Source organism: Trachurus trachurus (assembly GCF_905171665.1).
Source record: "Trachurus trachurus genome assembly, chromosome: 24".
NCBI lineage: Eukaryota > Metazoa > Chordata > Actinopteri > Carangiformes > Carangidae > Trachurus > Trachurus trachurus.
Window position 1 is genome coordinate 9044928 of NC_139910.1, and position 12245 is coordinate 9057172.

At 44.1% G+C, this 12245-nt stretch overlaps 1 protein-coding gene across 1 annotated transcript in view; it reads right to left on the reverse strand.

Moving 5' to 3' along the window:
• The window catches only part of jag2b (jagged canonical Notch ligand 2b), a 50355-nt gene that overhangs the window by 18887 nt on the left and 19223 nt on the right, over positions 1 to 12245 (reverse strand). Inside the window, exons 3-6 of the mRNA XM_084001286.1 lie at positions 11718 to 11772; positions 4991 to 5248; positions 3705 to 3765; positions 788 to 918 (exon numbers count right to left, since the gene is read on the reverse strand). Coding sequence (XP_083857412.1) covers positions 788 to 918; positions 3705 to 3765; positions 4991 to 5248; positions 11718 to 11772 — 505 coding nt within the window. The remainder of the gene's footprint in view (positions 1 to 787; positions 919 to 3704; positions 3766 to 4990; positions 5249 to 11717; positions 11773 to 12245) is intronic.

The following is a 12245-nucleotide window of genomic DNA, read 5'->3' on the forward strand; positions in this document are numbered from 1 at the left end:
AGCTGCTGTTCTTCTTCTTCTTCTCCTACTTCTTCTTCAGCGTCTCAGGGAGAGAATGAGGAGCTGAGACCATTCAGGTGAAGGTGGTCTCTTTAAAATGAATTTAAACTGGAACACACCCTTATGTTTATTAATGAATCCTGTGTCTTTGATGCATAAATCAATCGTTTCAATCAATCATTCTTGCAAAATACATATATTCACACAGTTTTAATAGTGTTTGATCCATTTTTGAAGCAAGGAAAGGCAAAATATCCTTCTTTAGATGATCAGTTTTCTTAATTGTCTCGTCTACAAACTGTAAAATCATATGGAAAATGCCCATTGTGATTCATGACTATGTGACATTGCTTTCTTACATGAAATCTCTGGTTGAAAAGCCACAAAATGTACGTTTTAATGTCATTTACGAAAAGGAAAAGTGGCCAAATCTGCAAATAGGAGATGCTGTAGAACTAAGTGATAATAACCAATGGTTTTACAGTTTGACTGATTCAAAGAGCAACGCTGCAGACGAGGGACCACCTTGTCCGCCGATGAAGGCGTGAGCGGCACGACTGTTACTGTTCTTAACGTGATGATATTTTGCCTTTTCTTTTTCCACTTATTTCTCTCCGAGCAGCTTTTTAACCCGTGACTCATCAAACGCAGGCAGCTGGAGCCGGAGGCGACGTGCGGGATCAAAGTGAGGAGGTCTGTGCCAGCAACTTATGTGGGAGGTGATGAAATTACAAAACCAAGAAGAAAAAAGAAAGGAGGAGAAAAAAAAAAAAAAAAAGATCCATACCTTTATCGCACAGCAGGCCACCCCAGTTCCTCTCACAGTTGCACTGCCAGGGGATGTTGCAGGTCCCGTGAACGCATCCCGGGTAAAGCACACATTCATCACAGAATTGGCCCTGCCAGCCGTAGTTACACCTGTCAAACACAGCAGCCGTCATTCATCATGGTTTCCCGTCCTGTATAATCCCTTCACTTGCTCCCACTCCTTCTCCTTAATGCTTTTTTTCTTACACGGTACACACCCCTAAGCACTTAATGACAGACGGATTAATGTAAATGCGATGACAGCTGGACATTATTTCTGTGTTCTTATGCTTTGAAAAATGTTTCATGTTCTCTATTGAATCAGGTTTAAAGGAAAAGTTCAGTGGATTTATTAAAAAAAAACACTCTAGGCTTCAACATGTCCGTGGTTTCTGCTGTGAAATGACAAGACAACTTTAAAAGAAACTCATTAAAAAGGGAGGATACAATCTTTTCTTATTTATAAATAAATAAAAACTTCCAGTGTCGACTTGGACAACATTTCTGCCCCGATTAAAGACGTAAACAAAAGACGCCTGATCTGTGACGTTCCATTTAATCAGTGAAACATAAACAATCCTGTGGTTTTCCTGTTTTCTGAAAGCAGATCATCCTGTATTGTTTAGTTTTTTTTTTTTTTTTTTTACTCAAGGTCTAAACAGAGTTTCTCCCAACCCGAACCCGCCCAGGCCGTTCCCACTGTTTGCACCTTTCACACAGAAACAGAAACAGAGACAGCGGCGGTGGTGGAATAACGGCGCTGCATTCCCGCCTTGAACAGGGAGCGATATAAAAAGGGGGCTTTGGTGGAGGGTGACATTCCAGGGCAGGAGGGGTTAAGAATACTTCCAGCGGCTTCCGTGCTCGGGGGGTTCGAGTCCTGGTGGGTTGGGGGTGGGGGGGTCGGACTATGAGGGTGGCACGGTGGCTCTGGGTGCAAGTGGCTGGAGACGACGGTGTGTTTACAGTGTTGTATGTGCACACGCCTGCAGCTTCATGACAGCGCCCGGCTATTCCAAGGCTGCGGTGTCGTCGAGCCAGCTGTCTTGTCAATTGACTGCTATTTTGAGGCTTCTCGCAGACGGCACCGCTGCCTCTCACCGAGAAAGAGAGAGACGGAGAGAGACGAGAGACTAGAGACGGAGAGAGAGCCTTCAGAAATCTCTGCCATTCTCGGGGGGCTGGAGAGGTGGAGGGGCGGAGGGTTCAGTGGGGAATACTTGTCATGCTTCTCTCACTGTATATGATTATAGCTTCAGAAGGTCTGACAGCGCCGCGGTGATAACACACACACACACACATATACACAACAGAAAAAAGCTCGAAGGAATCAAACAGCAGGAGATTAATCCTTTGGCCCTATTGATATCATGACTCATCAAACCCTTTACATGTGGAGGCAGGATGCTGCTTTTCACTCCGGATTCCTGCACTCGGGCACGTTGACATGTTGGAAAAGGTGCAAAATGTTCAGAGCAGTGAAGAAAGAAAAAAAAAAAAAAAAAGAAGAAGCGTGCTACACTTCTTACCCAAGTCATCCTTGGGACACGGCAAGCCTCTGACAAATATGCAAGAACAAGTCGAAATGTTTGCTAATAAAAAATGAAAAAAAAAAAAAAAGCCTGAATGCACAATCGTAACAACGGGCAAGTAGCAGCTTTTGTGTTTCTTAAATAAAAGCCAGTGGTGAAGAAAAAAAAGGGGCTCGGCCCATAAAAACAGTGGGGGGAATAAAAAAAGGGAGAGAAAGGAGACAGTATGGGGGGATTTAACGCCAGCTCTCTGTGACCTGAGGCTTCATTAAATTCATGCGGCTGCAGGGAGAAGTCTTTACTGCCGCTGCTCTATTCATGACACTTTTCCTGTTGACTGCAACTTGACATTTCATAAGAATAAGCCTCTTCCCTCTTGTGTCCGCTGACTGGAATAAGGATGCAGCCCGCTGATCGAGGAAGACACAGGGAAAAAAAAAAAAAAAAAAAAAAAATCAAGTTTCCTAAAACTGGTCATCCCCTGTTATTCCCTGGCTCCGAGTCAAAACCTTTAACCTAATAATGGCAGGCAAGTGTCTCTTTGCATCCGGCAGGTGGAAGGAGGAGGAGGGGAAGGTGGGTTTTCCTTTTTTTTCCTTCTTTTTTTTTAACGAATGATGACGGGATGTACCACATCCTGAAAACGCGGAGCATCGGGGGCCATCCCACGTCACTTTATCTTAACTCTGGTTTCCACTTTGGGAAATGTACATAACACAGTGGGATATTCATTTCCTGCGCTGCCCCCTGCCCTTCAAGGAGGACTGCAATGCGGATGGGGAGGGGATATGACAATTCCCAGCACGTTTACAGTGGTCAAACTCACACACACACACACACCGACCGACAGACAACTCTTCCCCCCTTTTCCTTTCCTTTTTTTTTTTTTTTTTCGGGGCCGAGCCGACGAGATGCTTGGTATTCTGCGGAGGATTTCGGGGTGGCTAAAAATACAAGGAGGCAGGCATGGCGTTGCCCTTTTCTTCTGAACCGAGGTGGAGATGCCCACGAGGGAAGGAAAGGCTGACACACACACACACACACACACACACACACACACACACACACACACACACACACACACACAACAGGCTCCGACAAGTGAAGGTGCCTCCGTTTGGCTTTGGAAATCCATCACTCTTTGCACGAAATTAGGTCTAAAAAACATCCCTGCAGCTGCATTTTGGACTTTTCCATTACAAGCAGAACCTCCTCCTCCTCCTCCTCCTCCCCACCAAGGTAAAACAAGGTGCATGAACATTATCAAGGCAGAGTGTTTCCCAAGAAAAAAAACAATACAATAAAAGGATCCTGCAGAAAAAATAAAGTCACATTTCTCAGTATGAAAGATAGAAATCACCGTACTTGCACTCCCCAGGGACGTGGCAGCTGCCGTGTAACAGGTTGCAGCCCTGCTTGCAGATCGCTGGAGAAAAACGAGAACACAAAGAGAAACAATAGGTTGATATTTAAAGCAGAAGTCAGCGATCTGGTCGTTTTGGCTAACTTCTTGTCAGCCGATGGAGTTAGCAGTCCCCGCTCTCGTCCCTACGTCACCACATTCACGCGCATCCCTTGGCTGCACACACAGAGAGGACCGCCCCTTTATGCTGTTCTCTCTCCTCATTGGATAAAAGGTTGTAGGATACAAGGAAAGTTTTCTCCTCGGCTTACAGCAGAGCAGAGTGACTGACAGACCCGTGTTTCAGACCAAACACTCTATGTAAGTGATTGCTGTCGGAAGATACCACTATTTAAGACTTATATTGACACAAATATTCCGCTTACTTCTGCTTTAAATCTCATTTAAGTCTCATGAAGACGTTTTCTGACAGGAGGTGACGGTGCAGAGGTAACAGGAGGAGGAGGAGGAGCTTGTTTGTTTGCCATCTTTTCTAACAAGTGCAACAAGACGTGAGAATTCATGGCACCCTGACCAGGGGGGGTCGAGGGGGACAACTTTACAGCCTTGCATGTACAACACTAACCCCTAACCGCCCTCCTCCTCCCCTCCCTACTTGCACCCTCTTAAAAGCAACCCAGCCCCACTTCTCTGCACTCCCCCCCACCCCCCTCCTTCTTTTCACCCCTTCGTCTCCTAAGGTCAGTTGGGTGATTTATGGAGGCCCCCCACTCTCTCCGACACCACCCACCAGCACCCACGACCCCGACCGACGCTGCTGCATGTTAACATCAACGAGCTGAGCTGTGTCTCCACCTCCACCGTCGTTCCTTAATGGCACTTGGACAAAGACCAAGTAACATACAGGCTTTTAATAACATAACTTATAATGTATAATTAGCAGCAAATAGTCTGATCCCTTGGCACATGACAGATTTACAAATAGATGTATATTTAATGATCTCTTTAATTAGATAATCTACTGATTATATTTTCAGATTGACTGCAAAATCTTGTCCAGTTAAAATGTAATACATAAACATAAAATCACCATTTCACAGAATTTAAAGGTGCCATATTTAAAATCAAAAGTAAAAACAAAAACTGACAAATTTACAGTTAAATCAGCAAATGTTTGTAAGTGTTGACTTTAGTTGATCAATCATTTACATTTCTATTGAATAACTATCAATATATCATTTAAGAAATAGAAATAGAAACTGATAAGACTTTGAAAGATGAGGCTCACCTATCTGGCAGTCGGGGCCCATCCAGCCGTCCAGACACACCTGAGCCCCCGACGGCTCACAGCGATAGTGTCCGAAGTAGTCGTCTCGAGGGACGCACAGCTTGTTGCACTTGTTGCCGTAGTAGTTTTCGTCGCACCGGACCCGGATGCGGTACACGAGGCGAGCCACGGGCCCGTCGTGCATGATGTTCTGCCAGGGGTCGCCGGGGTTGATCATGCCGGCGCGGATGCTGCGTTCGATCAGCAGCTCCTCCTCGTCTGAAACAAAGACGACACAAAGAGGCAAGTGAACATTCTGGTCTGTTTACATCTGTATCATTTCCTCTTCCGCATGAAAACTTAAACATATGAAGACGTATTTGCCTTTTTAACTATCTCCATAGTGGTCTATTAAGTTTAAACAGGCCTCAATCTACTCAAGGGTTTAAGGACAGTCTGAATCCTGTGAAAAACCACAGTCTAATTGTTTGATTCATGGGTTATGAGTGGTTTGATTAAGAGACCAGAGGTTAATGTAACACTGTGAGGTTTCCCTGCAATGACAATTGAAGGCTCAGTCAGTAAGACCATCTTTTTGCACATACAGTACCGTTAAAAGTCACAACCTCCGTTTTCTACCGTCATTAAGGTCCAACCAACTCATTCAAGTCGTCACCCAATCACAGCCTGACATAAAGACCTTCAGGCAATCACCTGTAAGCTGCCAATTCAGCACTGAGAAGAATCCATGACCAAACCAGACCATCTCCAAACCATCCAGTCAGGAGTTTCCCCTCATGAAGACGTATGGTCCTAAAATATTCCAAAAGCACTTAAATCTGCCTCAGTGGTGCTTCCTGCTGCAGTTGGTGTCTCCATGAAGGTGAAGACATCACCCACCAGACTGACAACAATCACATCTAACAAGTCATTCAACTAAGCAACCAGCTGCTTCTCAGCTAAAAACCTGTACTCGGCACCAAACGGCAGATATTTCCCTCAGGAGGTGGTGGAGACCAAACATGGAGCTAAAACAGAGGAAATACTGATCTTATTGTCCACCAGGTCGACAAATTAAAGTTAAAGTTGTTTTGAATGTTTTCTAATAAGTTCACCACTTCAGTTTAAAAAGCCATGACTTCTCTGTGTTCACAACTTGTTATTGAAATTAGGGAGACCCTGTTTGATCAGCTGCCAATCACTACTGGACGATTTTCAATACAAATATAGGACGATTGGTGGTTTCAGTGGCAAAAAATACCCAGGGCGTCATTATTGAAATACATAAAATCTATCGTTTTAGTATCGCTTCGGCTTGCTCCAAAAAAGTACCAGGTACAAGTGGAAAAGCAAAGAAAACGAGTAGAGCAATGCCGTGCTGTACTGCGCTAGTGGAAAAGCACCAATAGTGTAACTTTTGCTTTGTACGGAATTGATGTGGATATGAATCAGGATGTGGGTGGGTTTTCATCTTGATTGAAAAAATTGTAAAAACAAACAAACAAATAAATCACAGTCCATTCATGAACATGATTAATTAGGTTCACACAAACCGTCAGCTGCTGTTTGGCTCAGAAGTTTCCCAGCAGCCACTGCATTAAGTGCGGTGATAAAATGTACTTATCTGAAACACTGACACTGGACAATGATGTGAACTCTCCTTTACTCTGCTGTAAAGTCACTGCCTCACCAGACAAAAAAGCAGTGCATTGTTATTCAGCAGACAGACGCTTTGATATCACGTTGAGTGTGTGTGTGTGTGTGTGTGTGTGTGTGTGTGTGTGTGTGTGTATGTGTGTGTGTGTGTGTTGAAAGTACTGGCTGAATCTTAAGCATGCGATTGAAATTCATCGTCTGCAAATTGATCCATTTTCTGGTGACGGCACACATTACCGGCGTCCCCTCGGCTCTGTGCGTGCACCGTCATGCCGGGAGGTAGGATGCTACCGTTTAGCCTCTCGCACGCCAAACGCTTGCATTAAACACAGTTTGCCTCCGCGGCGCTCTCTCTCTCTCTGCAGCGCCGGCTCGCAGACAGAAAGCAATCTTTATCACAGTGGGATCGAAGCTGGCAAACAATCTCTGTGGAAATAGGGGGTCTGTGATTTCCTTTTTCTTCCACGGCTTTGGACTGCAATGCACCATGGACATTTTGAAGTGAAGTGAGCAAGCAGGAACGCACACACACAAATGCACACACATACACACACACACCTTCCTCTGCTGGGGACTGACACAATGTCAGACAGAATTAAGCAACAATAACAGAAATAACCCCCGGCAGTTGCCAGATAGAGAACAATGGGCTGCGGGCCCAAGCCGGGCTCTGCTACCTCGGTGTCTAAACACTGAGCCCGGCCACCGAGTCCACTCCACTTCCTGCTCGATAAACACAAGGAAAACAGCCGGCTGCCTTTCCTGAGGACACACAAGGGGGAAGGGGGAGAGGAGGCACACCGGAGGACGTGACGCTGGAGGTGAGGAATCTCGGTGACCAGACCGAGCGCGGCGCGGTGGTCGACTCTTACGTAGGACGAGATGCTGCTGACTCAGGTCCCAGGACGAGCGTCAGTCAGTGTCCGACAGATACACACAGTCATGTATTTCAACATCTTATTTCTCTTTGTGCACAATAGAAAACCTCAGGGGGTTTAATGCAATGTCGGTTCACACATACGCAATGTCGATTATTCCTCCTGTTTGAGGAAGAAGGATGGCGGATAAAAGCTCAAGTTGAGTCAAATCTGGAAACATGACACTGCATCTATAACGCACAACAGATTACTGTGCATCTCCACTTCCAGTTACCCATGACCACCTATTACTCAGGATATCACATCTCTGCAAAAACACAGAGTCCCCCCAAAACAGGAGAAACTGTATGTAGGCACTAGGACCATGTAGAAACATATGCAACTTAAGCCAATGGTTTCCTGATCGCACCGCTCTTCTGTCGAGCTCATTCAAACAGCAAAAATAGCAACGTCCAAGACCCTCAACTACCAAAAATGGAGGATTTAAGGAGTTATGTCTTCATGTAGGAATGTAATATCACTTTGTAAACATCTCTGTCTGTCAGTCTGACACCTACTGTACAGTATCGAAAATGATTCTATTGTAAAAACTGTTCAAAATATATGAAGATTTATAAATATGACTCCTTGAACTGTTTGTTCAGGTCCAAATGCTGTGTATTAGGAGCTACAAGGAGGGATCCGTCCTCATCCAGAGAGGAAACACTTCAACATTAACCAAATTTATCCAAAAACCACATGTTCAGGTTCTGGACCTGCAGGTTTCTGTGTCTGGTGGACGTCCAGGTTTCGGTGCCACTGGATATTTAACTAAACATCACATCAGAGAGATAACATAACATAACATAACTGCGAAATGAAAACACAGTCTGTTGTAATGTGATGATGAGGGGAAAGGATAAAACGGCATCCTCTCCAGGTTTCTGCAGCAGCTCCATCACATAACACCACTTCATACCAAAACCTCCACTACACCATCACCACCACGTCCTATAAATAGAGTCCAGAGGCTCAGCTCTGCCTCCTCTCCTGATACCTGATGCCGCCCTGCATGGATCTCATTAGACTCATTATAACGTAACATAACGTGGCACTGGAAACACAGTCAGCAGACTGTTGGGACTAAATCAATCAACTTTAAACTTTTTCTTTAAAAAAAAAGGCATTGACACAGGAACTGTATGTGAAGCACTGATCCAACTTTAACGGTCTCACACAAATTGAATTCAATATCATTTGTAAAGAACAAAATCATGTAGATCACCTGGAAGTGCTTTACAAGATAAAAAGGTCAAGTTCTGATTTTATAAAGAGAAGAACAAGAAGAAGAGTTGTACAGGTGTTGTGTCAGGTAAAAGCTTCAGTCACTGTGACCTCTCAGATGTTTGCGAGTACGAGTCCTCGTCCTGCTCAGAGGTTGAAAGCAGCGTTTGTTCCTTTGCTCCTTGAACCCGTGACATTAAGGTTGAAGTCAGCTGATGCCTGTGGCCTGACAGCAGCTCAATTCAGCTTTTTTTTTTTTTTTAAAGAAAAGAAAGAAACCACATACCAACACCAACACACAGTGCACAACAAGCTGGCTTCAAACAGGTCAGTTTGATTGAGTTTTCAGAAGTTTGGCTTCACGCTGAAAAGAGCCAGTCTGAGCTGAGAATGTGTCTTTCTTATATCCGTCACACTTTACACCCAGAAAACATCTAATTTTTCTTCTTTATAGCCACTTGGCCCGAGACTAAAAGTGCTTCTCGCTGGCAGGAAATCAACCCGGACGAGTAACTGACAGTGTATCAAGCAGAAACATCAGAGCTAATTACTTGAAATGTGCACAATTACTGGAGAAACAGGAGACGACACAACAGTCTAATCAAAAGAGCCATGATGTCAAAATCTATTTCTTCTCCATTGTGTGGACGCGCAAGTGGAAACGCGTTTGATGTTATGGACAAAACAGGATGTGATGACCTCATATAAATAACCACGCAGGTTTGGATTACAGGGGGACAGACGGTATGGGACGGACGGCGTATACGGACACATTCAAGCCCCATGCACCGAGAGGTATTCAGGACTCGTGTAAAAAATGCCATCGAGTCCATCCAGATCAAAGCCACACAGACACACACACACAGACATTTCAGTCCTCAGTGGGTCCTCTTCCTCCCAGACTGGGCTACTGCTCAGACGGGAAAAAGGGGGTTGTCCAGGAGTCCACCCAGCGGACATAAGCAAAGGAAAACAGGATACAGCTGGTCAGCGCCGAGCGCCACAGCCATGAAGAACCAAGGCTCGACTTCTATAGAGGAGGAAGCTGTATGGAGAACAGCATATGCATATTCTACCTGCTGCCTACAGAGATAATATAAAGTAGCAAGACGTCTTCTCACAGAGGCTCAGAATCCAGAATTTAATCATGACGCATTAATATTTCTAATACATAAATGACCATCAGTTTACATGGTTAGTGCCAAAATCCCATTGGCCAACTTGTAGGGTCAATATTGGGGTTATTGTACTGCTGATACCAATACTAATAATTGATTAGATTGGTGGATCCACGGCCGATACTGATGATTTTTAACATGCATGGCAAATGGCGAATGTTATATGTTTCACACACTAGTGTTGTGACGTTCACGAACGAACCGATTCTATTGAACGGCTCGTTAACATGAACGATGGGAACCGAGTCACAGCTGGGAACCGTTCTTTTTTTTCTTTTTTTTTTACATCTCTGTGTGTTCATAACAGTCAATTGAAGCTGCTCCATTGTCTACGTAAGTGGCGTGCAAACTCAGATATTAGTGGGATATCTAATTTTGTATTATTTTGTTCCAAATCTCACCCCATTATTTCCAAGATAGAATGAGTTACCACCAGGCTGGCTTCTTAAAACGTAATAAATATTTAAAAAATCAGTCAAATGAGCCAGTTTTTTGAACGGCTCTTTGAAAGGAACGGCTCACCAAGATCCGGCTCCCCTCAAAGAGCCATAAATCCCATCTCTATCACACACTTTGTAGAAGTTCTACACTTGCAACATGTTGTTTAGTTTGGCCTGTTGCATGGTGACGAAGTGAAGAAGTTGGGGGGTAACTCTGATCTAACTATTATGTATATTTAAAGCAGAAGTGAGTGATATATTTGTGTTAATATAAGTCTTAAATAGTTATATCTTCCGACAGCAATCACTTACATAGAGTGTTTGGACTGAAACACGGGTCTGTCAGTCCCTCTGCTCTGCTCTGAGCCGAAGAGAAAACATTTATCGTATCCTACAGTTTTTATCCAATGAGGAGAGAGAACGGCATGCAGGGCTGTGTGTGCAGCCAAGGAACGCCGTGAATGTGGTGACGTAGCGACGAGGACTGTTATGGTGCGTTCAAGGAAACTCGTATTTTTCCGACCGTGAAGTGGTACCAGTTCGATCTGGTACGAGTTCACCGGTCGGAAGTTACGAGTGGCCGTTATAGTGACTTTCACCGGTAAAACAGGTCGGACAAACACGAGTGGGTTGCCTGGAACTCTACAAAGTCGTAAGTTGTGACTTGAAGCTGTAATTTACGATTTCAAAAGCCTGCCTGGAACGCAGCATTAGCGAAAACGACCGGATCACTCACTTCTGCTTTAATGTAAATCAGATGATAATTATCAGCACAAGATCAATCAGGGCATCCCTAGTCTAAACTGTCTTTCTGCAGACATTTTATAATCAATGTGTGTCACATAATGAATCTATCTGAGGAAGAAACAGTCTATTAGAAAGTTTATTTTATGTATATAATAATACTACTTTTTAAAATATGTATTCATTTGATAGGGGCAATTTCAAAGCAACGGTCTGATACTTATGTGTTGCACCAAGAGTTTATAGCTTTATCTTGTTCTCTAATCAGGCTTTAACATGTGTCATATACGTAGTTAAGACGGTCAAAACAGATAAATATAACTTATCTCTACAATAGCCACTCTGAATATACAAATAACAGCACAACAAGCTTCACATATCCAAACAGAAAGAACGCATAGCCTTCAGCCGGTAGCTAACCTTCATTAGAGAGAGTGAGCTACAGTTGGTGATTCGCTCTATAAAATAAAAATACACTGATGAATAAAGTCCAGTGTGCCCTGAGGAACTTGTCCTCTGTCTAGATGCAGCTTGTAGGACACAAACCGCAGCACTGAGTGAGATGTTGTGTGTTGAGTTCAGGACTTACTGCCTCGTGTAGCGTTGTCCCAGTCCCAGGCCTCCACAATCAACGTGTACGTCCTCTGCAAACACAAAGACAGGAGGAGAAAAAAGAAAAACAGTCAGGTGACATTGTGGATAAAACAGCATCTTTTTTTTTGTTCCACACTACAGCCATAAAACATATCAAGAAAGCATATCAAGGTGCATGTGTGTATGTGAATATATCTAAGGCAGAATATTGATCACAAAAAAGGTCATACTGACACATGCACCACACTACAACAACCCTCACACCTGCAGCTCCTCTACAAACATCACACACACACACGATGGTACAAAAATCGATTTCACTGTTACTACAGAGTCCTGTAACTTTGCTCCGCTGCCCGGACGTGCTCTTGAGTTACGCAGCCGCTGAAACCCGAGGATTCAGAGATGAAAGAGGGAGATAGAAGAGGATGGAGGTGAAGAGAAGCTGGAGAGGAGAGGATGTGAGGGAACCTGATGTGATATCATGGAGTTCAAAGGCCACGGATACACAGAGAGTTGTGTT